This window comes from Podarcis raffonei, chromosome 13 (assembly GCF_027172205.1).
Source record: "Podarcis raffonei isolate rPodRaf1 chromosome 13, rPodRaf1.pri, whole genome shotgun sequence".
In the NCBI taxonomy this organism is placed as follows: domain Eukaryota; kingdom Metazoa; phylum Chordata; class Lepidosauria; order Squamata; family Lacertidae; genus Podarcis; species Podarcis raffonei.
The window spans coordinates 54,825,590-54,850,186 of NC_070614.1; the positions used below are offsets into that span (position 1 = coordinate 54,825,590).

A 24,597-nucleotide genomic window follows, 5' to 3' on the forward strand; every position below is an offset into this window, starting at 1 on the left:
ATGGCCAAAGGATGGATTCTTTTGAATTCTGGTGCTGGAGGAGACTCTTGAGAGTCCCATGGACTGCAAGAAGATCAAACCTCTCCATTCTGAAGGAAAAGAGCCCTGAGTGCTCACTGGAAGGACAGATCCTGAAGCTGAGGCTCCAAGACTTTGGCCACCTCATGAGAAGAGAAGACTCCCTGGAAAAGACCCTGATGTTGGGAAAGATGGAGGGCACAAGGAGAAGGGGACGACAGAGGACGAGATGGTGGGACAGTGTTCTCGAAGCTACCAACATGAGTCTGACCAAACTGCGGGAGGCAGTGGAAGACAGGAGGGCCTGGCGTGCTCTAGTCCAGGGGGCCACGAAGAGGCGGACACCACTAAACGACAACAACAATATATATACACAGCGGTACCTCGGGTTAAGAACTTAATTCGTTCTGGAGGTCTGTTCTTAACCTGAAACTGTTCTTAACCTGAAGCACCACTTTAGCTAATGGGGCCTCCCGCCGCTGCTGCGTGATTTCTGTTCTCATCCTGAAGCAAAGTTCTTAACCTGAAGCACTATTTCTGGGTTAGCGGAGTCTGTGACCTGAAGCGTCTGTAACCCGAGGTACCACTGTATATATGTGTGTGTATACACACACACACACATATATATATATATATATATGTATCTAGGTGTGTCCTAGGAATGAATCCATTCTTTGTCTGAGTTAATCAATTCCCTCGCTTCTTTCGCAATTCTGGACACGGACTAAACCGGGTCAATTCATTCGCCCGGCTCAGACAAAGTTCGCCGCCCATTTTCCGAGCTGCGCCTGCGCGCCTGCCGCGGGGGCTGATGGGAGCTGTAGTCCCGCAGGGGCCTCCTCGCCAGGGGAGCCGAGGAAGGCTCCGATTGGCCCAGCGCGTTGCCCTCCTTTTGCCCACCCTCCCGGCGGCTTCGCGAGGCCTACTGCGCAGGCGCCTCCTTCTCCCCATCTCCTCCTCCTCCTCTTCCCAGACGGAAGTCCCGCCCCGGAAGCCCCTCTCGGCGCGCAGCCATTGGCTCCCTCGCGCTCCCCTCGCTCTCGCCCCCCGGAGTCACCTTGGTCCCGGCGCGAGCGGAGCCGTCATGGCGGCGTCGGGACCCGGCAAGCCCAAAACGTCGCCCAAGTCCGTCAAGTTCCTCTTCGGGGGCCTCGCCGGGTAAGAGCCGCCTCCCGACCCCCCCCCAGGCCCGGCTGCGCGCGCACCCGCCTGCGGCCGCAAGGGCTCACGGGTAATGGGGGTCTCTTCTCCCCCCCCCAGACCCAAAGGCCCGCCTGGGGCCCTGCAGGCACCTCGTACTACAGTTCCCACCTGCTGGGAGTTGTAGTACGAGGCACCTGGGAGGGAAGCAGGTGTTTTTTAATCTGCCGCAAAGGCTCATGGGTAATGGGGGGGGTCTCTTCTCCCCCCCACCCCAGACCCAAAGGCCCAGGCTCCGCCCACCTGGGGCCCTGCAGGCACCTCGTACTACAGTTCCCACCTGCTGGGAGTTGTAGTACAAGGCACCTGGTTTTTAAAAAATCTGCCGCAAGGGCTCACGGGCAATGGGGGCTCCCCCAGCCCCAAAGGCACTCCTTCTCCCATCCTTTGACCCTCCAGGCAACTGGCACCACAATGAAGAGAAAGGATCTGCTTGGGGGTCCGCACTGAGGCAGGGTGAAGCAGGTGCACAACTATGGGATGGCAGCAGCAGCACATAGGGAAAGAGTCAAGGGGGAGGTCTTGGGGGGCCACAAGCTGAACCTGAGACCACTGTGTGCTGCGGCAGCAAAAAAGGCGAACACAGAAGTCTAGTGTCCAGACCAAGGGAAGTCGCAGGGACTCGGGTCGTGGTGCAAGAGCGGATGAGGCTGGCTAAGTGAGGAGTCCTATAGGACTGTAGGGCCGGAAGGCATCCTCCGAGGGTCAGCCCCATGCGATGCTGGAATCAGAGCTGAAGAATCCCCAGAAGACGGCCGCCCAAGCTGCAAAAGGAGGTTGCTGGAAAAGGGCAGCTCAAATTCTCTGGTGCAGCAACTCCCCATGGAGAGAGGTTAAATGCTTAAACGGGGAACATGAATGAGATATGTACAATTACAGGGGGCTCTAGGTGCTGGGTGTTGCTGCTCTGGCTTGGGGAGGGGGGGTCTATCACCTCCTTCAAGATGGGGGACACCTGACTTGCCAGCAGCTCATGTAAAAAGGATCTTGGGTTGGGGGGGAGTCTTGGTGGACCTCAAGCTAAACGTGAGCCGGCAGCGTGATGCAGCAGCAAAAAAGGCTAATGCAATTCTCGGCTGCACCCTCAGAAGAGTCCAGATCGAGGGAATAGTCGCACTCTATTCCGACTTGGTCAGAACCACACCTGGAGCCCTGTGTCCAATTCTGGGCACCACAGTTTAAGAAGGATGTTGACAAGTTGGAAGGTGTGCAGAGGAGGGAGACCAAAATGATCAAGGGTCTGGGAACCAAACCTTGTGAGGAACAGTTGAAGGAGCTTGGTGAGTTTAACACGGGAAAGAGGAGAGATGAGAGCCATCTTCGAATATCTGAAGACGGAGCAAGCTTGTTTTCTGCTGCTCCGGGTAGGACTCGAACCCACGGCTTTGAGTTACGAGAAAGGAGATCCCAACTCAACATCAGGAGGAACTTTCTGGCAGCAAGAGCTGTTCAACACTGGAATCGATGGACTTTGGAAGGTGGTGGACGCTGCTTTGCTGTTTTCAAAGAGAGGCCATCCGCTCACAGAATTATAGAGTTGGAAGGGGCCACGAGGGTCATGTGCTCCAACCCTGAGCAGGAATCCTTTCGCCCAACGTGGCTCTCGAACCCACAACCCGGAGATTAAGAGTGTCACGCTCTGCCTACGGAGCTAAGCTTCTACACTGCCAGGGATCCTTTAGCTGCGATTTGTGCATTGTAGGGGGACATGGACTAGAATGGTTCTCAACCTGTGAGTCCCCAGATGTTGTTGGACTACGACTCCCATCATCCCTAGCTAGCAAGGGATGATGGGAGTTGTAGTCCAACAACATCTGGGGACCCCCAGGTTGAGAACCGCTGGACTAGATGATTCTACGATCATCCGACGATGATTCTACGATTCAGTGATCCGGGACTGAGCTTCTCTCTGTGATTGGAGTGGTGCTTTTTGTGCTGCCAGAACTGCTAATCCGCTTAAGCGCCAAGCGAGGGATTAAACCGCATCAGGGGAAGGGGCGATGGAATGCCAACTGCTCTGGCTCCCCTCCGGTCAAATTTCGGGGTGTCTCACGGGGGAACAGCTGGGGAGAGCAGGAAGAGGTGTGGCAAAGAGAGGATTAGGGAGGAAGGTTTCGGGGGGAACGGTCTCCTCTGGCTCCTGGGGTGCTTTCCTTGCCACCCTCCCTAAATAAAGCCTGTTATGTAACAGGGGTGTGTGAAGCAGATTTAGGCTGCCTTGCGGAGAGGGACACAGATGGAATCTGGCTTACTTAGGTTTCTGGAAGGATCTGAAGTGGAGTGGAGGGGGAGTGCTTCGGGATTTGAATCCTGAGTTGTTGTTGTTCAGTCATTTAGTCATGTCCGCCTCTTCGTGACCCCCTGGACCAGAGCACGCCAGGCCCTCCTGTCTTCCACTGCCTCCCGCAGTTTGGTCAAACTCATGCTGGTAGCTTCGAGAACACCGTCCCACCACCTCGTCCTCTGTCGTCCCCTTCTCCTTCTGCCCTCCATCTTTCCCAACATCAGGGTCTTTTCCAGGGAGTCTTCTCTTCTCATGAGGTGGCCAAAGTCTTGGAGCCTCAGCTTCAGGATCTGTCCTTCCAGTGAGCACTCAGGGCTGATTTCCTTAAGAATGGATGCGTTTGATCTTCTTGCAGTCCATGGGACTCTCAAGAGTCCTCCAGCACCAGAATTCAAAAGCATCCATTCTTCTGCAATCAGCCTTCTTGATGGTCCAGCTCTCACTGAATCCTGAGTAGGACAAGGGAAATATTTCCTGTGCGCTCTGCGGAGAGGGGTGGCTCCCTTAGGAGGAAAGTCTGCGTTGTTTGGGAGAAAAGTTGCTACAGAAAAAATAGGGGGTTTGGCTTTTGCTGTTCAGCTCTCCAAGGGACTGAGTCCCCTAAGTCCATGGGGTAAGAGAAAAAGGATTAAGGGTAAGAGAAAAAGGATTAATGAAAGCGAACTCTAAGTAATTGAAATTAGGGGTTGCTGAAAAAGTTTAAAACAGGGATGCAGAAAAGGGAGGTATGGGGAAGTCGTTGAAATAAGGTTTAAGAAAAAGAGGTTAAGAAATTATACGTGTTTATATGTTTGTTTGTCTATGTATTGTTTTGTATTGTGTTTTAATATATGTTGAAAAATTAATAAAAATTTATTTTTTTTTAAAAAAAGAGTCCCCTAAGTCCATGATCGGTCAGAGATGAATGGATGGAGGCAAGATCCAGAGAAAGCAAGGCAGATCTTTATTTTTCTGCTGCAACAGAGTTCCCTCCTCTGCTTGCAAGGAGGTCAGAGAGACAATGGTGCACAAGCCCCTATAGAGACTTCTGAAATTGCCCACCCTGGGGCCCAGGACCACCCCCCAAACATACATTGCAGAAGGAGGCAGTCTCCAGCAGAAATTTGAGTGTGTTGCTTCTCTCCTGTCTGCCAGGATACCTGATTATGCCTTAAAGGTAAAGGGACCCCTGACCCTGACTCTGGGGTTGCGGTGCTCATCTCGCTTTATTGGCCAGCATACAGCTTCCGGGTCATGTGATCAGCATGACTAAGCCGCTTCTGGCGAACCAGAGCAGCGCACGGAAACGCCATTTACCTTCCCGCCGGAGCGGTACCTATTTATCTAATTGCACTTTGACGTGCTTTCAAACTGCTAGGTTGGCAGGAGCAGGGACCGAGCAACGGGAGCTCATCCCGTCGCGGGGATTCGAACCGCCAACCTTCTGATCGGCAAGTCCTAGGCTCTGTGGTTTAACCCACAGGGCCACTCGCATCCAGCGAAGCTGATCTTTGGAAGATTCAGGGCAGAGAACAGAAAGTCCTTCTAACTGATCGTGAAACTGCGGAACTCTCTGCTGCAGGAGGCAGGGACAGCTTTAAAGAAGGATGAGACCAGTTCATGGAGGTGGAGAGAGCGATCCGTGACTCCCCCTGAGTCCAGCTTCTTGGAGTGTAGGAAGGAAGCAGCTTGGAGGAGCAGGTTAGAGTGTCTTGCAAGCGAGGAAGGAAAAAGGAGGAACTTCATTCCAGGGGAAAACTCCGTTGACCATCCTCAAAATGTATAGGACCATAATTGGAGATATCTGGGTCAGGGTTGCAGGAGGTGGTCCTCCCTCTCTAGCCCATTCTGCCGCTTCTCCCTGTTCTCCCCCAGCCCTCAAGTGACCTCTTGCCCCTTCTCTCTGCCCCCCCCCAGCATGGCGGCCACTGTCTTTGTGCAACCCCTGGACCTGGTGAAGAACCGGATGCAGCTGAGCGGCGAAGGCGCCAAGACGAAGGAGTACAAGACCAGCTTCCACGCCGTGGGGAGCATCCTCCGCAAGGAGGGCGTGCGGGGCATCTACACCGGGTAAGTTTTCTTGAGGGGAGCAGGGGCCTTGGAGGGCCTGGTTTGTGTGTGTGTGTGTGTGAGAGAGAGAGAGAGAGAGAGACAGAGAGAGAGAGAGGAGTATGGCAGGGGCACTTGGCTGCAGATAAGGTGATTTTTATTATTGTTTATTAAGTTTATATATCACTAGCCCCTTCCTTCCTCCTTTCCCTCCCTTCCTTCCTTCCTTCCTTCCTTCCTTCCTTCCTTCCTTTCTCCCTTCCCCTTCTCCTTCCCCTTCCCTTTCCCTCTCCTTCCTTCCTTCCTCCTTGCCTTTCCTTTTCTTTCCCCTTCCTTCCTTCCTTCCTTCCTGCCTGCCTCCTTTCCCTCCCTTCCTTCCTCCCTCCCTCCTTTCCCTTCCTTCCTTCCTTCCTTCCTTCCTTCCTTCCTCCCTCCCTCCCTCCCTCCCTGCCCCTCCCTCCCCTCTCCTTCCTTTTTCCTTTCCTTTCCCCTTCCTTCCTTCCTTCCTCCCTCCCTCCCTCCCTCCCTCCCTCCCTCCCTCCCTCTCCTCTGTGGGGGCAGAAGGAAGAGACGTTAGTAGGCTGTCCCTGGCAGGACGTATTGAGGCCTGGTTTCCACTTGGGGGCTAAGCCGCCAACTCCCCTGTTTATTTGGGTGGTGTGTAGCCCCACAACCTTCTCAGTAGCTGCACCCCCCCCGGCGGAACGCCCTCCTGTCAGACATCAAACAGATAAACCATGACTTTTAAAAGACATCTGAAGGCAGCCCTTTACAGGGTAGTTTTTAATGTTTGAGGTTTTATCTTGTTTTTAATAACTGCCCAGAGTGGGGCAACCCCTTCAGATGAGCAGCATATAAACACTAAAATTGCCATCATCATTATTATTTGTTCAAGTTGACCCCGGAGTGTGAACACGGCTCAAAATGCGCAGCCTGGAAGACTCGAAGCGCTGCAGCCGCAAACCCCTTCAGTGCCAGCGAGAGGCGTGTGTGGCTTTGGGTGGCAGGAGGGGCTCCTCTGGCTCTGTTTCTCAGTCTGGGGGTTCCCCCCGCGTGCCCCCTCTCTCTTGGCAGGCTGTCCGCCGGCCTCCTGCGCCAGGCCACCTACACCACCACCCGGCTGGGCATCTACACCATCCTCTTTGAGAAGCTCACCTCCTCCGACGGGACGCCCCCCAACTTCTTCATGAAGGCCGTGATCGGGATGACGGCGGGCGCCATTGGGGCCTTTGTGGGCACGCCTGCCGAGGTGGCGCTCATCCGCATGACGGCCGATGGCAGGTGGGTAGGGGAGACCCCTTGGTGCATTGGCAGGGGGCCTTGTGCTGGCGGTGAAATGCAGACCGGTTCTCTTTTCTGTTTGGGCAGATACCGTATTTTTCACTCTATAAGACATACCTTTTCCCCTCCAAAAATTAAGGGGAAATGTGTGTGCATCCTAGGGAGCGAATGCAGGCTCCTTGGCTTCAGCGATAGCAATGCGAAGCCTCCGAAGCACAGAGGGAGAGCTCCCTCCGCACTCCGGAGGCTTTGCGTTGCTTTTGCTGAAGCCACCTGAAGCCCCCAGAGCGCAGCAGGAACTCCCGCTGTGCTCTGGGGGCTTCAGGCAGCTATCCGCAAGCCTTTGGAGCGCAGCAGGAGTTCCCGCTGCGCTCCGAAGGCTTGCGGATAGCTGCCTGGAGAGTGAGGGGGTCGGTGAACACCGATCCCTCTCGCTCTCCAGGCTTCACTTCGCTGGAGAGGCGCTGCACAGTTTTCCCTCTCTGCACAACGCCCCTTCAGCAAAGCGGAAGGAGAAATGGAAGGGGCTCCGTTTCTCCTGCCGCTTCGCTGAAGGGGCACTGAGCAGAGAGGGGGAGAATTTTTTTCCCCTGTTCTCCCCCTCCTATGGTCCGGTGCGTCCTATAGAGCGAAAAATTACGGTAATTTTTATTTTGTACATAAAACAAGAGAGAACGGTTAGAACACCAGGTAAACATTGGAAGATAAGAAACAAACATAGAAGACTGGCAGGTAGAATGAGTTCAGGGTTGAAATAACCAGAGTCCGAGTAAAGACTGTCGGCGTTCTCCGATCCAGTCTTGCTCCAGAGACAGGTGCCAGGGTTCTGACGATGGTTTTGCTCTTTAGGTCCTAAAAGAATGCCAAATCACATTGAAAGTGTCTGGAGGTTTTGATCCTTGTATCTTTATCTGTAAATTTCTTCTTTCTATAGCACCAAGCTTCCAGTGTAAGATTTGGGGCTGTTTCCCTTTGAGTTGCAACTATAATTTGTGCTGTCAAGAATAGAAGACCAATTCTTTGGACAATATATCCACATTGGTATCACCGAAAATACTCAGCAACTTTAATTTTGGGTAGCAAGCGGTAACTCCTTTAGTAATATTTATCGTTTCTCTTGAAACCGGATCCCCGAAACCTTGCAGCGACTTACTTTCCTGCCACTAACGTGCCAAGTTTTCTGCAGTCCCTCCAGCAATTAGGAAGAAAACATTTTTGACATTTGAGGAGTGTTACTGTCTGTGTGCTGATTTCAAGGCGTTTGCCCTAAGAAAGCTGGAAACAGTCCAGCTGTTTCCAAGCAAAGAATGTTATCTGAGGATCGAGTCCGGTCCCGGATTTGGCCGGCTCATCTTGGAAACGAAGGCTCCTCCGCCGTGCATGTGATAAAGGAATGCCAAAAATGCAGACTGGTTCTGGTTGGGAAGATCTGGGCCTGTTCCTCTCTCTCACGTCTTCTCTCTTCCTTCTTCTTTTTTCCTCTGTTCCAGGTTGCCTCCTGACCAAAGGAGGGGCTACACAAACGTCTTCAACGCGCTTCTGCGGATAACCCGCGAGGAGGGGGTTCCCACGCTCTGGAGGGTACGGCCCTTTAGGAAGAGGGGTGGGCTCAGGGGGAAAGTTTCAACTCTGCCCTTGCGATTGCTCAAGTCTCACCCAACAAGGAGGGTCTGGCCTCTTCTGCCATTTAATGAGTTTATTACAGCAGAGGAAATGGGCTCTCATTCATTTGCAAGTATGCACAGAGGGGAGCTTGAGAATTCCTCTTTTTGCCTGGCTATCTGATGCCGATAACGGAATGGAAAGAAAACCCTTCCTGCTTTCTGTATTAAAGCACTCTTGAAATGCGACTTCCCTTGCTGGCTCACCTGCCTTGGCCAGGTACAGGGCGACCTCTGTTCTTGAATCGCTCCGTTCCCGAACGTTTCGGCTACTGAACATCGAAAACCTGGAAGCAAATGTTCCGGTTTTCGAACGTGCCTCGGAACCCGAACGTCCAACACGGCTTCTGATCTGCAAAAAGCCTAGCTGCCAAAGAAGCCTCGGAATTCAAACATTTCGGAAGTCGAACGTCCTTCTGGAACGGATTATGTTTGACTTCCGAGGTTCCGCCGTATCGGGAGGGGGCTGTTCTTGCTGCCTCTCCTCCTCTCGTCTCCCCCATTGCATTTCCCAAGTGTATTTCTCCCTTAGCTATGTGCCCTTCTTTAAACTTTCTTGGGGGCGAAATGAGGAAGGGGGATCTCCCTGTCAGGCCTGGAAAAACAGCTTGCTCTCGCTTTAATTCTGGGCTCTGCTAAGTGGTCTCCTCGCCCCAAAACACAGACCTGTGTTTTGTGCCTCTGGATGAAACAGAGCCCAGCCTCTGCCAGGGCAAGGGGTTTCCTCCCGCTGATCTCCAGCGTCCATTTTAAGAGAGCAGCTCTGGGGGTCTGGGCGGGTTTGAGGTCGCTGCAGCCAGGATAGTCTCTCTGCAAAAAGATAAACCATCGAAGAGGGTCCTGCGGCGCCTTAGACTCCTTTCTGGGTTCCCATCCCTCTGGCCTGGCCCTGGACACAAGGATGGCCTCAGCCACCCAGCCTCCACCTTTTGCCCCTTCTCGGGGCTGCCAACCCAGGAGGGGAAGAGCCACAGCTCAGCCGGCTCCGGGTTCAATCTCTTAACGGCACCTGCTGACTGAGATGTTTATTCCCTGAAACCCTGGAGAGCCTCTACTGCTGCTGATCAGTGTAAAAAGGTAAAGGGACCCCTGACCATGAGGTCCAGTCGTGGCCGATTCTGGGGTTGCGCACTCATCTCGCTTTATTGGCCAAGGGAGCCGGCATACAGCTTCCGGGTCATGTGGCCAGCATGACTAAGCCGCTTCTGGCAAACCAGAGCAGCGCACGGAAACGCCGTTTACCTTCCCGCCACAGTGGTACCTATTTATCTACTTGCACTTTGATGTGCTTTCAAACTGCTACGTGGGCAGGAGCAGGGACCGAGCAATGGGAGCTCACCCCGTCGCGGGGATTCGAACCGCCGACCTTGTGAATGGCAAGCCCGAGGCTCTGTGGTTTAACTCACAGCGCCACCCGCGTCCCGGCTGGTCAGTGTAGACAGCACTGATCTAGACGGACCCAGTGGTCTGGCTGGTCTGCGCTCTGCCCTTCGTGGCCGCTGATCTGAGCAGCTGCTCCTTCACCGCGAGGCGAGAGCCCCTCTCCCCTCCTTGAGGGGAGCTTCTGGTGCCCCCAGCCCCTAATGGCTTTTCTCCTCCATCCCACAGGGCTGCGTCCCCACCATGGCCAGAGCCGTCGTCGTCAACGCAGCCCAGCTGGCCTCCTATTCCCAGTCCAAGCAGTTCCTCCTCGATTCGGGTAAGCGGCGTCCCAGTGGGGGGCGAGGAAGGCCTGGAGGGGTCTCTGTCCTCTCGGCCAGCCCAGTCAGGCCCCTGCAAGCTCTGCCGCCCTCTTTCCTGTAGGGCTTGAGGGCTCCCAGAGGGGAAGGGGGGTTCAGGGGTCCCAGAGGCGATGGCGGCAGCAACAGCAGCATCTGAAACTTCCTTCCCCCGCCTTGTCCGCAGGTTACTTCCGGGACAACATCTTGTGCCACTTCTGTGCCAGCATGATCAGTGGTTTGGTGACGACTGCAGCCTCCATGCCGGTGGATATTGCCAAGACCAGGTCAGGGTCCAGGAGGGCAGGAAGTGGGTCTTGGGTCTGCTGGGGGGGGGGAGGAAGAGCAGCCTTTGGGGGCGGGTAATGAGGTCAGGGAGGGAGAGGGCAGCCTGGGATTGACCCTCTTCTTTGTAAAAAATAATAATACTAAAGTAGTAGTAGTACTAATAATAATAATAATAATAATTTTTATTTATACCCTGTGCTCCCCGGCCAAAGCCGGGCTCAGGGCAGCTAACACCAGTAAAATTACAGTAAAAACATAATAGGGGAAAAAACACACCAATTTAAAATACAGGTTAAAATGCAATTTAAAATGCGCCTCATTTAAAAGTAGCTGATAAATCAAGACCATAAGGGGAGGGAAACATAAGGGTCAGACTGAGTCCAAACCAAAGGCCAGGCAGAACAGCTCTGTCTTGCAGGCCCTGCGAAAAGATGTGAAATCCCGCAGGGCCCTAGTCTCTTGGGACAGAGCGTCCCACCAAGTCGGGGCCAGTACTGAAAAGGCCCTGGCCTTAGTTGAGACCAATCTAACCTCCTTGAGGCTCGGGACCTCCAAAATGTTGTCATTTGTGGACCTTATTAAATGCATAACAAGAAGAACATCCCCAAATTTCAGTTTCAAGAGAAACGGAACAATTGAGCCCGATCAGGTACAGGGTAGGGAGACAAAAGGCAAGAAGAAAAATATTGCAAGAGGCAGGTGCCAAACAGGCAATTTGTTCCTGATCTATTTATGGCATTTAAACCGCCTTTTCCTCCAAGGAGCTCAAGCTGATTCCTCGTTTAATCCCCACAACGACCTTGTGCGGTAGGCCAGGCTGAGAGACCTCAGTGGCTGACCCCCCAAGGTCATACCCAAGCGAGCTCCATGCCTGAGTGGAGGATTCGAACCCCAGCCTCTCCCAGCTCCTAGTCCAACACTCCCACAACTGTTCCGCACTGGCCGGAAGCGGTTTCAGCAGCAGAGGGTGTGCATCTACCCCCTTCTCTTTTTTTTGCATTTCCCCCTCCAGGATCCAGAACATGCGGATGATTGATGGGAAGCCGGAGTACCGGAACGGGCTGGTGAGTGTGGGCCGGGCTCTTTTGGGGGGGATCCCTCCTCTCTTCCCCACCCCAGTCAGGGAAGCACGGAAGCCCCCATGGGGTTTGGCAGTGGGGGGAAAGAGGTTTATAGTCCTCAAGGATGCACAACATCAGTTTGGCAGCGAGCAACTGCTCAGCAGAGCTGTCTGGAGGCGGTTGGAGGATGGATGGCGGCTAACAGATTGAGGTTGAATGCTGGCAAGACAGAAGTACTTGGGGGACAGGGGACGGGTGGGTGTGGGGGACTCCCTGGTCCTGAATGGGGCAACTGTGCCCCCGAAGGACCAGGTGCGCAGCCTGGGAGTCATTCTGGACTCACCGCTGTCCATGGAGGCGCAGGTCAGTTCTGTGTCCAGGGCAGCTCCATTTGGTACGCCGGATGAGACCCTCCCTGCCCGCAGACTGACTTGCCAGAGTGGTGCATGCTCTAGTTATCTCCTGCTTGGACTACTGCCATGCGCTCTACGTGGGGCTACCTTTGAAGGTGACCCGGAAACTACAACTAATCCAGAACGTGGCAGCCAGACTGGGGACTGGGAGCAGCCGTCGAGACCACATAACACCGGTTCTGAGAGATCTGCATTGGCTCCCAGTACATTTCCGAGCACAATTCAAAGTGTTGGTGTCAGAGAGATCAACAACTACCAGACTTTTAGAAGACATCTGAAGGCAGCCCTGTTTAGGGAAGCTTTTAATGTTTGATGTATTACAGTATTTTGAAAAAAATTTGGAAGCCGCCCAGAGTGGCTGGGGAAGCCCAGCCAGATGGCTGGGGCATAAATAATAAATTATTATTATCAGCAGCTGGAATGGACTGGAGTGGGCTGCTCAGGATGCCTTGCAGTTGTTGGGGAAGAGGGGAGGCTGGGTTCACACTCTCACCCCCCCCCCCGCCTCTCCCCACAGCTTGCCTCATGCCCCACACCAGAACCAAGCCCAGGGCCTGCAGTTCAAAGGGCCACCTCTCTCCCTGGCTGGCAGGGGGAAGCTGCTTCCTGCTCCTTCTCTCCTGGAAGGGGGGGGGGAGACTTTGGACCCCTGGCCCCTCTCCCTTCGGAGGAGGACTTTGCCCTCCCAGCCAAGGGCTCTGGAGACGGATCACGGAGCCCACGGTATTCAGAGCAAGAGGAGCTTCCCTCCCTCGCTTGTGCCCCTGGGTAGAAAAACACGGAGAGCTCCTAACCCTTGCTCTCCCTTCACAGCTGGAGCAAGCAATGTTTCTGAACGCAATTTGCTGGAAATAATAATTATTTATTTATACATACATACATACATACATACATACATACATACCCAAGGGACGTGGGTGGCACTGTGGGTTAAACCACAGACCCTAGGGCTTGCCGATCAGAAGGTCGGCGGTTCGAATCCCCGTGACGGGGTGAGCTCCCGTTGCTCGGTCCCTGCTCCTGCCAACCTAGCGGTTCGAAAGCACGTCAAACTGCAAGCAGATAAATAGGTACCACTCTGGCGGGAAGGTAAACAGCATTTCCGTGCGCTGCTGTGGTTCGCCAGAAGCGGCTTACTCATGCTGGCCACATGACCCGGAAGCTGTACGCTGGTTCCCTCGGCCAATAAAGCGAGATGAGCGCCGCAACCCCAGAGTCGGCCACGACTGGACCTAATGGTCAGGGGTCCCTTTGCCTTTACATACATATCCCACCCATCTGGCTAGGTTTCCCCAGCCACACAATAAAACATCAAACATTAAAAGCTTCCCTAAACAGGGCTGCCTTCTAAAAATCAAGTAGGTGTTTATTTCCTTGACATCTGGTGGGAGGGTGTTCTACAGTGCGGGCGCCACCACCAAGAAGGCCCTCTGCCTGGTTCCCTGTAACCTCACTTCTCACAGGGAGGGAACCGCCAGAAGGCCCTCGGAGCTGGACCTCAATGTCCGGGCTGAACGATGGGGGTGGAGACGCTCCTTCAGGTATACCGGACCGAGGCCGTTTAGGGCTTTAAAGGTCAGCACCAACACTTTGAATTGTGCTCAGAAATGTCCTGGGAGCCAGTGTAGGGCTTTCAAGACCGGTGTTATATGGTCTCCCAGTCCCCAGTCCAGCTGCCATATTCTGGATTAATTGCAGTTTCCGGGTCACCTTCAAAGGGAGCCCCATGTAGAGCGCATGGCAGTAGTCCAAGCGGGAGATAACCAGAGCATGCGCCACTCTGGCCAGACAGTCCATGGGCAGGAGGGGAGAGGGTTGCTCTTGCACTCGGGTCCTGCTTCTGGATTTTCCTAGGGGGCATCTGGTCAGCCACAGTGGGAACCAGACGCTGGGCTGGGTGGACCAATGGGCGGATCCTGCAGGGTTTCACTTCTGTTCTTCGCTCCTCCGCCAGTGGTGGAGGTCAGTGCCGGCCTCCCTTCTCTTGCCCTTGGAGAGGCGTTTTGCTTCTCCCCGCAGCCGATTCGGAGGGGCTGCTTGGCAGGTACAAAACAGATCTCCCTTTGCCCTGGACTTTGCCCCGTCGGCTTCCGGTGCGTCTTGTTTTGCCGGAGGAGAGAAGGGGCCAAAGTCCAAGCGGCTGGTCGCTCTTTCCCTTCTTGGAGAGCTAGGTTTGCACGGGGGCTGGTGACCCCCTCCGGCCTCCCCTGCCCTCCCACTGTTATATCTGCCCACCAGACACCCACCTCCCCGCTGCCAGCAATAAAGCAATAAATCGCAGAGGGCTGGTGAAATTCTCTTTATGGAAAGAAGCAAAACAGGTCAGGCCTGGGGAGCCGACCGACTCTTCCTAGTAGGTCAGTTGCCTTGCCCCAGCTCTCCCAGTCCCCATCCCTGATTCCTTCCCAAACAATCTTAAGACTCCTTCATTTTGCTTCTCTTTGCACCATCCTCTTCTTGCCTCCAGAGGTCATCCAGTCCAGCCCCAGCTAATCCCTCGGGTTCCTGCTTGTTGGCCTCCGTGGAGGGAAGCTCTTTTGCTCCCACCCTGAAGCCAGCCTGTTCCGCCTTCCCCTTCCTTCTTCTCACATTTGCACCCCACCTTTCTCTCCCCATGGGGTCCAAGGGGGCATCCTTACCTGGCTCTCCCCACCCCATTCATTTTTTTGTTTTTGAAATCATTTCCATTTGATTCTACAAATATAAACTTATAACAATCCAGACGCATATCCTTATATAGAGATTACTCTGAATCTCGAGGCTTCCCCCACCCTGGGTCCTGTTGTCAACATTGAAAACTGCATATTATCCCATAATCTATATTTTGTATCCATCCATATTAGACATATTGTTGGTTGCATTACAACTGAGATTAAAACCCTGCTAATGTTTTCATCTGCTTGCAGTGCTCTCCTAAATAAATTACAATTTCCCCCCATTCTTTTTTATAACGTTTTTGTCCTCTTGTTTCCTGAGCTTTCCGGTCAGTTTTGCCATTTCGGCATAGTCCAACAGCTTCATTTGCCATTCCTCTCTGGTAGAGACTTTGCCTTCTTCCCATCTCTGGGCTAGTAGCATCCGTGCTGCTGTTGTTCCATACATAAAAAGTCTTTCCTGATCCTTTGGGATGTCGGTACCTACAATTCCTAATAGAAAAGCTTCAGGTTTTTTAACAAAAGTTATTTTAAACATTTTCTTCATTTCATTATACATCATCTGCCAGAAAGCTTTTGTTATGTTACAGTTCCACCACATGTGATAAAAAGGTACCTTCTTTTTCTTTACGTTTCCAGCAGATATTTGAACTTGTCCTATACATTTTTGCTAACTTACGTAAAGGTAAAGGGACCCCTGACCATTAGGTCCAGTCGTGGCCGACTCTGGGCTTGCAGTGCTCATCTCGCTTTATTGGCCGAGGGAGCCGGCGTACAGCTTCCGGGTCATGTGGCCAGCAGGACTAAGCCGCTTCTGGAGAACCAGAGCAGCGCACGGAAACGCCGTTTACCTTCCCGCTGCAGTGGTACCTATTTATCTACTTGCACTTTGACGTGCTTTCGAACTGCTAGGTTGGCAGGAGCAGGGACTGAGCAACGGGAGCTCACCCCGTCACGGGGATTCAAACCACCGACCTTCTGAGCGGCAAGCCCTAGGCTCTGTGGTTTAAACCACAGTGCCGCCCGCATCCCTTTGCTAACTTACTAGGAGTCAAATACCACCTCTCCCCACCTCATTTAATCCCCAAAACAACCACCACCCTGTGAGGTGGGTCAGGTGGAGAGAGTGATTCCCCGGCCCTCAAGTGAGCTTCCTTTGCGCCGCTCCCCTAGCTCTAACCACTGCACCATCGCTACCCCTGACCCCGCCTCCCTTTGCCTTGCAGGACGTGCTGGTGAAAGTGATCCGCTACGAGGGCTTCTTCAGCCTGTGGAAAGGCTTCACCCCCTACTACGCCCGCCTGGGGCCCCACACCGTCCTCACCTTCATCTTCCTGGAACAGATGAACAAGTTCTACAAGCAGTTCTTCCTCAGTGCCTGAGTTTGGGGGAGCGAAGGAGAGACCCCCCTCGACTCCTGGAGCTCCCCTTTCTCAAGTGCCATGAGCGCACCTTCCGAGAGCCCCTTACCTGTGGGGAGGGAGGGGGTGCCTGCCTTCTCCCTCGCCCAACCCCTTAAAAATTCATTTTTTCAGAGTCTGTCTAGGCCTGCTCTCCCCATCTCTCTCTCTCACACACACACATCTAGCCAATCATGAGGCAGGGTTCCTCCCCTCCTGTTGCACTGTGGGCAGATGTTGGCGAACGCTGTGTTTTTTTGGGGGGTTAAAATGCATTTAAAATTATTTATTGCTGGGGAGGGGGGAGTTCTAGGCCGGGGGCCGCCGGTGGGACGTTCCCTTTCCCTCCCCGCAACCGAACTGCCGCCTGGGTTGTGGCCGTGTGGCCAGTGACGGTTCCGCCGTCCCCATCCCCAACTTTGCTTTCGACTTAGTAAAAACCAATCATGGTCTTAAAAACTTTTTGTTTCTGCTGTGACGTCCTTCTGCGGAGTCTGGGGGGCGGGGTGTGCTCTTGGTTGGGCACCCAGCTGAACGCTGGGAGATTTGAGACCGATAAGTGGAAGTCCAGATAGTTGAACTGCGGAACTCCTTGCCACAGGAGCCAGAGGCAGCCAGGTGGCTTTGAAAGAAGATTGGACCAAGGAGAAGAGGGCTGTCTTTGGCTACCGTATTTCACCGCATAACGGTCACATTTTTGATGCTGATTTTTCTTTCCCCAAAAGGGGTGTGCGACTATTATGCGAGAAAACGGTTTTTTACTAACAAACACATTTACGTCGTTCACGGCAGCTTCGCTCGGCCGCCTGCTCCCCTTGCACATTCGACTGGCGCTGAAAAGGTGTGTGGAGAAAACCCTGCAACTCTTAACGCAGCGAATGCTTTGGGACCAGTTTTAAGGACCAAAAAATGGGGGGGCTGTGACTATTATGCGATGGAATACAGTACAGTGGGAGGGACGCGGGTGGCGCTGTGGGTTAAACCACAGAGCCTAGGGCTTGCGGATCGGAAGGTCGGCGGTTCAAATCCCCACGACGGGGTGAGCTCCCGTTGCTCGGTCCCTGCTCCTGCCAACCTAGCAGTTCGAAAGCACACCAGTGCAAGTAGATAAATAGGTACCGCTCTGGCGGGAAGGTAAATGGCGTTTCCGTGCACTGCTTAGTCATGCTGGCCACATGACCCGGAAGCTGTACGTTGGCTCCCTTGGCCAATAAAGCGAGATGAGCGCCGCAACCCCAGAGTCGTCCGCGACTGGACCTAACGGTCAGGGGTCCCTTTACCTTTACAGTACAGTGGTACCTTGGTTTCCGGACGTAATCCGTTCCGGAAGAACGTTCGACTTCCAAAAATTTAGAAAACTGAAACGTTTGCTTCCGGAAGAATTTATTTACAGAAAACTCAACACGGAAGCCACGTGGAACGTTCAACTTCTGAAAAGTGTTCAATAATCGAAGCAGTTGCTTCCAGGTTTTCGGCCTTCAGAAACTGAAGCATTCAACTTCCGAGACGTTCAGAAACCAGGATGGCTGTTGCTCTGTCTCCACAGTCAGAGGCAGTGATGATTTTGAATCCCAGTTGCTGGAAAAGGAGTGTTTTGCTCTTGTGCGTGGATCCTGCTTTCGGATTCCCCATTGAGGGATCTGGCTGGCTTCTGTGAGAACAGGACGCTGGGCTGGGAGAATGATGGGCCTGGTCCCCCAGAGCTCTTTTGGGAGGGTGCATCTCCTCTCTCCAGCCCCTGCTTCCTCTCTCTCAGCCCCCGTCCTCCTTCACCCTTCAGGGGTAAAAGGATAAAGCATCTCGCAAAGGCAGCGTTGCTTTTCTCCAGCTGTGCCGTTACGAAAGGCTCTCTGGCCCAGGAGGCCAGGACGCCATTGTGCCAAGTCCGTAGGATCCTCTTTGCTCAATCATTTGCTCAAGGTCTCCCACCTTCGCCCCCTCTGCAAGGCCAAAGGGGAGGGAAGGAGCTCAGAGGCAGCGCTGAAGGGCGAAGTTTCAAGGCCACCACCCTGGGGGGGGGGGGGAAGCCTCCCTGGAACCTGAAGGAAGATGCCAAATGGGTGTTGCAGGAAAATCTTCCCTGTGGGTGGGACAACTGTGAGTCACAGATTTTATTTTTTGAGCTGTGATGGTTGCATTGCGGAGTGTGAACAAAAGAGGATTGGGACCGGTCACAAGGGACAGACCAAACAAGGAGATTCCTGCCTTGCAGGGGGTTGATCTAGATGACTCATGGGGACCCAATTCTATGAGGAGAGGGCCGGGATCCAGGTTGGGAGAGACAGTTTTGGCCTCGGTCTACAGAACACATCCTAAAAAGCGTTGCAATGTTCACAGCCATCCCAGTGGCTGGGCCTGGGCTGGTTGTGGCCATTGTGAGGTTCTTCGCATTGCCACCTCCCAGTTTCCTACAGGCTGTGCTGGTCCCGGGGGCTAACCGAGAGGCGAGGTCCGAGTCCAGTCCGAGGTCGAGGGTGCAGTATGGAGGCTGTCCGTCAAAGCTGAAGCTGGGTCCAAGGCGGGGAGTTGGGTGGGGTCAGGAGCTCTGGCAGAAAGGCAGGACAGGGTTCAGGCAGGAACTAGCAACCAACAATGTTGCTCCCGCAACTTGGGACTGGGGCTGGCCGGCTTTTATCTGCCCCGAGGCATAGGGCGGCCCCGATCCTCAGGTGACTCGCCTCTCCTGGCCTGGAGGCGAGCACTCCTCCTGCAGGAACTTAGTTCCCTCCGCCTCTCTGCCCTGAGCCTCTGCAGCTCAGGAGAGGCTGGAGGGTTACTGGACCCAGAGGCAACCTCAGCTTCCCCTGACAGCGCTGGGAGAGGAGCACCTGCAGGCAATGGGTCCTCCATCACCTCAGGAGCCAGAGCAGACTCAGCTGGTGCTTGCAGCTGAGGACCCAGCACAGGGGAGGACCCTTCAGGCTCAGGCCCCAGCCCCGGCGCAGCTGGTTCTGGAGGCGGGGAATCCTGTGCAGGCTGGGATTCTTCAGGTTCAGCCTCTGAGTCCAAATCCAAGGCCATCAAACAGGCCAACGCAACATCCACAGAGACTAATATTTTCTCCTTGGGAGTGGGACTCGCTGCTGGTCCGTGTGGATGTTTTAACACTGAGGCGCCTATCAGATATGAAGCCCAATGATGTCCTGTTATGTTGGGAGAGGATGTCAGTTTATAGGTACATACGAACATATGTGGTGGGAATGTCCGCAAACAGTACAGTTCTGAAGTATATCAATTAAGTAAGGCTAAAGTTATTTGGGTTATTTGGATTGCCTGAGCTGTAATCGGAGACACCTCTTTGACAAACTTCCTTCCACAATTGTTCTGGACATTTGTATGAAAGGGGAATTGATCCCTTTAGTCGTCATGCTATCTCTTATTGCCATCTTTTCATATTCTGTTAGTTTCCTTGCAACTTCGTATTTAATTGGTGTGTGACATGTGATTATTTTCTAAACACCTCTGCTCCTGTAAGGGGTTGCCCCTTGCTACAATCATCTTTCAAATTCTGCGGCTGCAGTTCATTCCATGAACATGAGATAATCTATTTTTATTTTCAAATGAAGGAGGATGTCGAATACCAGTTTGCAAGCGATTCCGAGTTAGGGTGGTTTGCTTGTCGATCTCTCTCTCTCTCACGCACGCAAACACTTTCCTTTGGGCTGATGCTGTTCGCCAAACTGGATGGAACCTCAAGCATCCAGATGCGGCCCAAATGACAGCTCGGCTGGATTGTGACCTTCCAAGCAGGAACCCCGAGGGAAATGGCTTTGCGGTGCCTTTGGGGGCGACCCAGAAACACAGGCTGGCCCCCTGGGGAGCCGGGGGGGCGCGTCTTCAGGCTCCTGGGCTTACCTCTTAATTCCAGTGGGAAGCCCCAAGACGCTTGAAACCCAAGGCCGGAGTAAGTAAGGGGACTCCCTGCCCTGGGACTAAGGGGGAAGTGAGCCTCCTCTTCTGGCGAGGAGAGACAAAAGTGGATTTAACGAATCTCTTCTGCCCCAGGAGGGGTGGGAAACTTGCGCCCCTCCTCCCGCTCTTTCTAGACTACAGCTCCCATCATCCCTGACTATTGGGTGCCCATCTGTCCTGGATGCTTCAGTTCAAGTTCCTGCAGCTCCGCGGGTTGGACTAGATGACCCTCGGGTGCCTTTCCAGGGCTACAATTCTTCCATCATGTTATGGAAAAATCTGGGTGCGAGGCTGCTCAGTCCCCCAGCTGGCCGGGCAGAGCCCGCGGGTCCCTGCGGAATAAAGGAAGGAGTCCAGCCAACCGGAGCAAATAGCTGTAGACCAAAGTTTATTGCGCAGCAGGTTCAAAGAGCAAATTTGAACCCCGAGGATGGGGTGACAAAGACTTTTAAAACTTTCCCACTGTATCCCAGAATACAGTTTGTACAGCATCATTGACATGTCACAAAAGGGGAGGGGTTAACCTTGGCAAACATGCCAGACAAGTCCTTGGTACCAGATTAGCATAAGCAGACATTGCAGGGCAAGACTCAGTATAAGATTAGCATAGACAAATACACGCGTGGTCGGGGGTGGAGGGTGGGGTGCGGACACGTGTGGTCGGTGCTGCGGTGGAGGGTGTGGTGCGGACACGCATGGTCGGTGCTGCGGTGGAGGGTGTGGTGTGGACACGCGTGGTTGGCGCGGCGGTGGAGGGTGTGGTGCGGACACGCGTGGTCGGTGCTGCGGTGGAGGGTGGGGTGCGGACACGCGTGGTCGGCGCTGCGGTGGAGGGTGGGGTGCGGACACGCGTGGTCGGCGCTGCAGTGGAGGGTGTGGTGCGGACACGCGTGGTCGGCGCTGCGGTGGAGGGTGGGGTGCGGACACGCGTGGCCGGCGCGGCGGTGCTGGAGACCAGTGTCGTGTGGGCAATGGCGTGGGGCTCAGTGGTGGTGGCGCCCCCTTCCCCTTGGCCCCCGTCGCTGTCTCCCTCGGGCGCCTCGCAGTGCGCCTGGAAGTGCATGACGGGGCGCCCCTTCTCGGGCGCGGGCGCCTGGCACTCCACGCTCTCGGGCTTGTTCTCGGTGATCTCCTTCCCGGGGCCTTGCACGCGAGTATACACGCTGGTCTCGTAGTCCAGGATGTAGTCGCGCAGGTAGACCAGCGCGCAGTCGCACACCCAGGGGTTCTCCGCCAGGTACAGGTAGGCGAAGTAGTTCTCCTCGGGGAAGAAGCCGTCGGGCACCCTCTGCAGCCGGTTCCTCTCCAGGCGCAGGATCTCGAGGTTGCGCAGCCCGACCAGCAGCCGCCCGGGCAGCTCCTCCAGCAGGTTGTCGGCCAGGTCCACGTCCTTCAGCTTCTGCAGCCCCTCGAAGGCTCCCTCGGGCAGATCCCGGATCCCGTTGCCCTGCAGCTCCAGATCCTCCAGGGCGCGCAGGGCGCCGAATCCCCCCGCCGGCAGCCGCGAGAGCGCGTTGTGCGCCAGCGCCAGGCGCTTCAGCGCGGGCATCCCCTGCAAGACGGGCAGGCTCTGCAGGCCGTTGTGCGACAGGTCGAGCTGCTGGAGGCCGGGCAGCGAGGCGCCGCCGGTGTCCAGGGCGCTCAGGCTGTTGTTGGACAGGTCGAGCTCCACCAGCGCGCTCAGGTGCTGGAAGGAGGCCAGCGAGACGCGGCTCAGGCGGTTGGAGCCCAGCAGCAAGATGCCCGTGTCCGTGGGCAGCCCGGCGGGGACGCTGCTCAGCCCCTGCCCCACGCAGCTCACCTGCAGAAGGTCCTTGATCTTGTTCATCTCGGACGCGCAGGGCGGCGCGGCGTCGGGGGCTCCGGCCGCGGCCACCAGGGTCGCCAGAAGGGCGCGCAGGGCGCAAGGCAGCATCGCTGGGGAGATAGCAAGGCAGGCAGTCACAGAGGTGCCAACCCATGGGGGGCTTGGGCGCCCAGAATAATATAATTGGGGGGGCCGGGCACCCACAAAGTCAGTGGGCAAAGCTGGTGGTCTTGCCTCCAAGAGAAACAGTTCAGCTCCCCCGTCCGCAGCCAGCCCGCGAGGCCCCCTTTCCGTGGGGGGCTCGGACACAGAGGCAGAGTCTCCCCGTCCCCGAGTCCCTCCCCAAAGAGAAGGGGGTCTCGCTGGCTGCAGAGAGGGGGGCAAGAGGAGCTGCCACCTCTGGCCGCTGCAACACGGACCTGCGATGCCCCAGGTACATGCCTGCTGCACATGGTGCGAGTGACACGCGCACACTACGTGCAGCCATGTGCAGGTGACGCCGCACCTCTGCGTTAGGATGGCGCGCACCCACGGTCCTGAGGATGACGTGGGAACTCTGTTCAGGCCCGTCTGGGATGGCAGAGGGAAAGGGCGCGGAGGTGCCGCGTCTGCTGAGCTTGAGCGCGTCGCCTCGAGGCTGGAAAAGGCCGAGCAAAGAACAGGGCTGTCTCTGAGCACGTGCAGAATACTGTTCCTTCGCCTTGGGAAGCCAAGCCAGCTTTCCTTCTGCATGCTGAGAGAGGCGTGCGCTCCTCCCTGACCTTTTTTTTATGGGGGGGGGTGTCTCTGGGGCTTCCTGCAAGCAGCTGCAGAAGCATCACTGCCGTGTCCCCCGCCCAGCCTGCACCCAGGACTTGCCCACCCGGGGGTCCCGAGGGGCAGGCCAGGGAGAAGGGCCTCTGACGTCAGAGCAGGGGTAGCAGGGGTCCTGTGAGCCCCCGAGCCAACTGCATTCTGTCTCAGAGAAGGTTTCCCAACAGGCAATGGAGGGAACTATATTCCACACCACGGACTTTGAAGGGACCCTCAAGGGACATCTAGTCTAGCCCCCTGCTATGCAACCAAACATTTCTGCAAGCGATTCCGAGTTAGGGTGGTTTGCTTGTCGATCTCTCTCTCACGCACGCAAACACTTTCCTTTGGGCTGATGCTGTTCGCCAAACTGGATGGAACCTCAAATGTCCAGATGCGCCCCAAATTCAGCTCGGCTGGATTGCGACCTTCCAAGCAGAAACCCCACGGGAAATGGCTTTGCGGTGCCTCTGGGGGCGACCCAGAAACACAGGCTGGCCTCCTGGGGAGGCGGGGGGGGCGCCTCTTCAGGCTCCTGGGCTTACCTCTTAATTCCAGCGGGAAGCCCCAGGAAGCTGGAAACCCAACAGGCAGAATAAGGGGACTCCCTGCCCTGGAACTAAGGGGGAAGCGAGCCGCCTCTTCTGGCGAGGAGAGACAAAAGTGGATTTAACGAATCTCTTCTGCCCCAGGAGGGGTGGGGAAATTGCGCCCCTCTCCTCCCACTCTTGCTAGACTACAACTCCCATCATCCCTGACCATTGGGGGCCCATCTGTCCTGGATGCTTCAGTTCAAGTTCCTGCATCTCCGCGGGTTGGACTAGATGACCCTCGGGTGCCTTTCCAGGGCTACAATTCTACGATCACCTCTGTTTCAAAACAGCTGCGCTGGTCGCCCGTTTCATTTCCGGGCCCAGTTCAAGGTGCTCACAGTGAGGTTCCAAGCCCTGAAATATTGAAACCCCCAAACACCTGAAAGACCCCCTCACTCTCTCCAGACCCTCTCAGGTGCTGAGGGGAGCAGAGGGGGCCCTTCGGGATTCCCTCTCTCCTTGGACCCTTGGTGGGGGGTGACACCCCAGGGGGAGAGGCCTGCCTTCTCTGTGGCGACCCTGACCTGTGGAACTCCCTGCCTAAGGAGTGGCGCTTTGCCGAAGACTCTCATTCTCTGGCTTGACTTCTTTTGACACTCGAGGGCTATTTTTCATGACCTGCCTTACTTCTGTGGTGGGTCAGTTACTTAAAGTCGTTTTTAATTATATTGTGTTTTGATGCGTCCTGGGACCTTAGGATGAAGGCTGGGTAATCAATCAATCAATCAATCAATCCTGACTGCAGAACAAGCACCCCATTTTCCAGGGTGCGCACCACAAGCTTTCTCGCCACAGCTAAGAACATGGTTTCCCCTTCTCGTTCCAGCCTGACGAGGAATCCTGTTGCACCCAAAAGCTTCCCCGCTGCTTTTCCGGCCGGGTTGGCAAGAGCAGACCGTGGGGTCTTCCAGCAGAACTCCCTCCCCTCTGCAAAAAAATAAATGTCTTTCACACACCCCGAATCTTACCTTCCTCCTCTGCTTCTCCTGGGCACACTCAACGCCTTGCTCGCTCGATCGCTCTCTGGCGCCCTGACTCGAACCCACAGCCCAATCTCCTGCGCCCTGAGCAGCGGAAGACCCTCTGTGGTTTCCTGAGCTCCCACCGCCCGCCTCCCCTTCCAGCGCCCTCCCCAAGGGAAAGACAACACTGGGACTTTCCTAGGAGAGGAAGTGAACCCAAGTCTGCCAGCACCAGATTATGGCGTCCTCCTCTGGTCGCCTCGCCTCCAAAAGGGCTCCCGGCAACTGGGGTTTCGTGTGGCAGCGGCTGCCCTGCGGAACTCCCTGCCTCTTGAGATCCAGCAGGTGCCTTCCTGCATTTTCAGCACCTGCTAACAGACGAGCCTGCCCCCAGTTGCTTAGAAAACTGAGGCGAGTGTAAAATAGTTTCTGCGCTTTCATCTTTTGTACCTTTTAAAGTGCGGCCGTGAATTTCTCTCTCTCGATTTCCTCGTTTTATCTCTTTTTGCAAACCTCTCCGAGTCT

General features: G+C 55.0%; 1 protein-coding gene across 1 annotated transcript; it reads left to right on the forward strand.

Moving 5' to 3' along the window:
- The first annotated feature begins 1,023 nt into the window (after positions 1-1,023).
- On the forward strand, positions 1,024-16,467 carry SLC25A11 (solute carrier family 25 member 11). Its single transcript, XM_053363145.1, has 8 exons — positions 1,024-1,176; positions 5,399-5,551; positions 6,605-6,811; positions 8,302-8,392; positions 10,081-10,171; positions 10,378-10,477; positions 11,491-11,542; positions 15,833-16,467. The coding sequence occupies exons 1-8, from the start codon at positions 1,103-1,105 to the stop codon at positions 15,986-15,988; spliced, it is 924 nt and encodes a 307-aa protein (XP_053219120.1). The 5' UTR covers positions 1,024-1,102; the 3' UTR covers positions 15,989-16,467.
- The last annotated feature ends 8,130 nt before the right edge of the window (positions 16,468-24,597 follow it).

Coding starts and splice junctions, on each gene's coding strand:
- SLC25A11 (XM_053363145.1), top strand. CDS start 1,103: ATGGCGGCGTCGGGACCCGGCAAGCCCAAAACGTCGCCCAAGTCCGTC. Junction 10,172..10,377: donor GCAGTTCCTCCTCGATTCGG/GTAAGCGGCGTC, acceptor CCTTGTCCGCAG/GTTACTTCCGGGACAACATC. Junction 10,478..11,490: donor GTGGATATTGCCAAGACCAG/GTCAGGGTCCAG, acceptor TTCCCCCTCCAG/GATCCAGAACATGCGGATGA.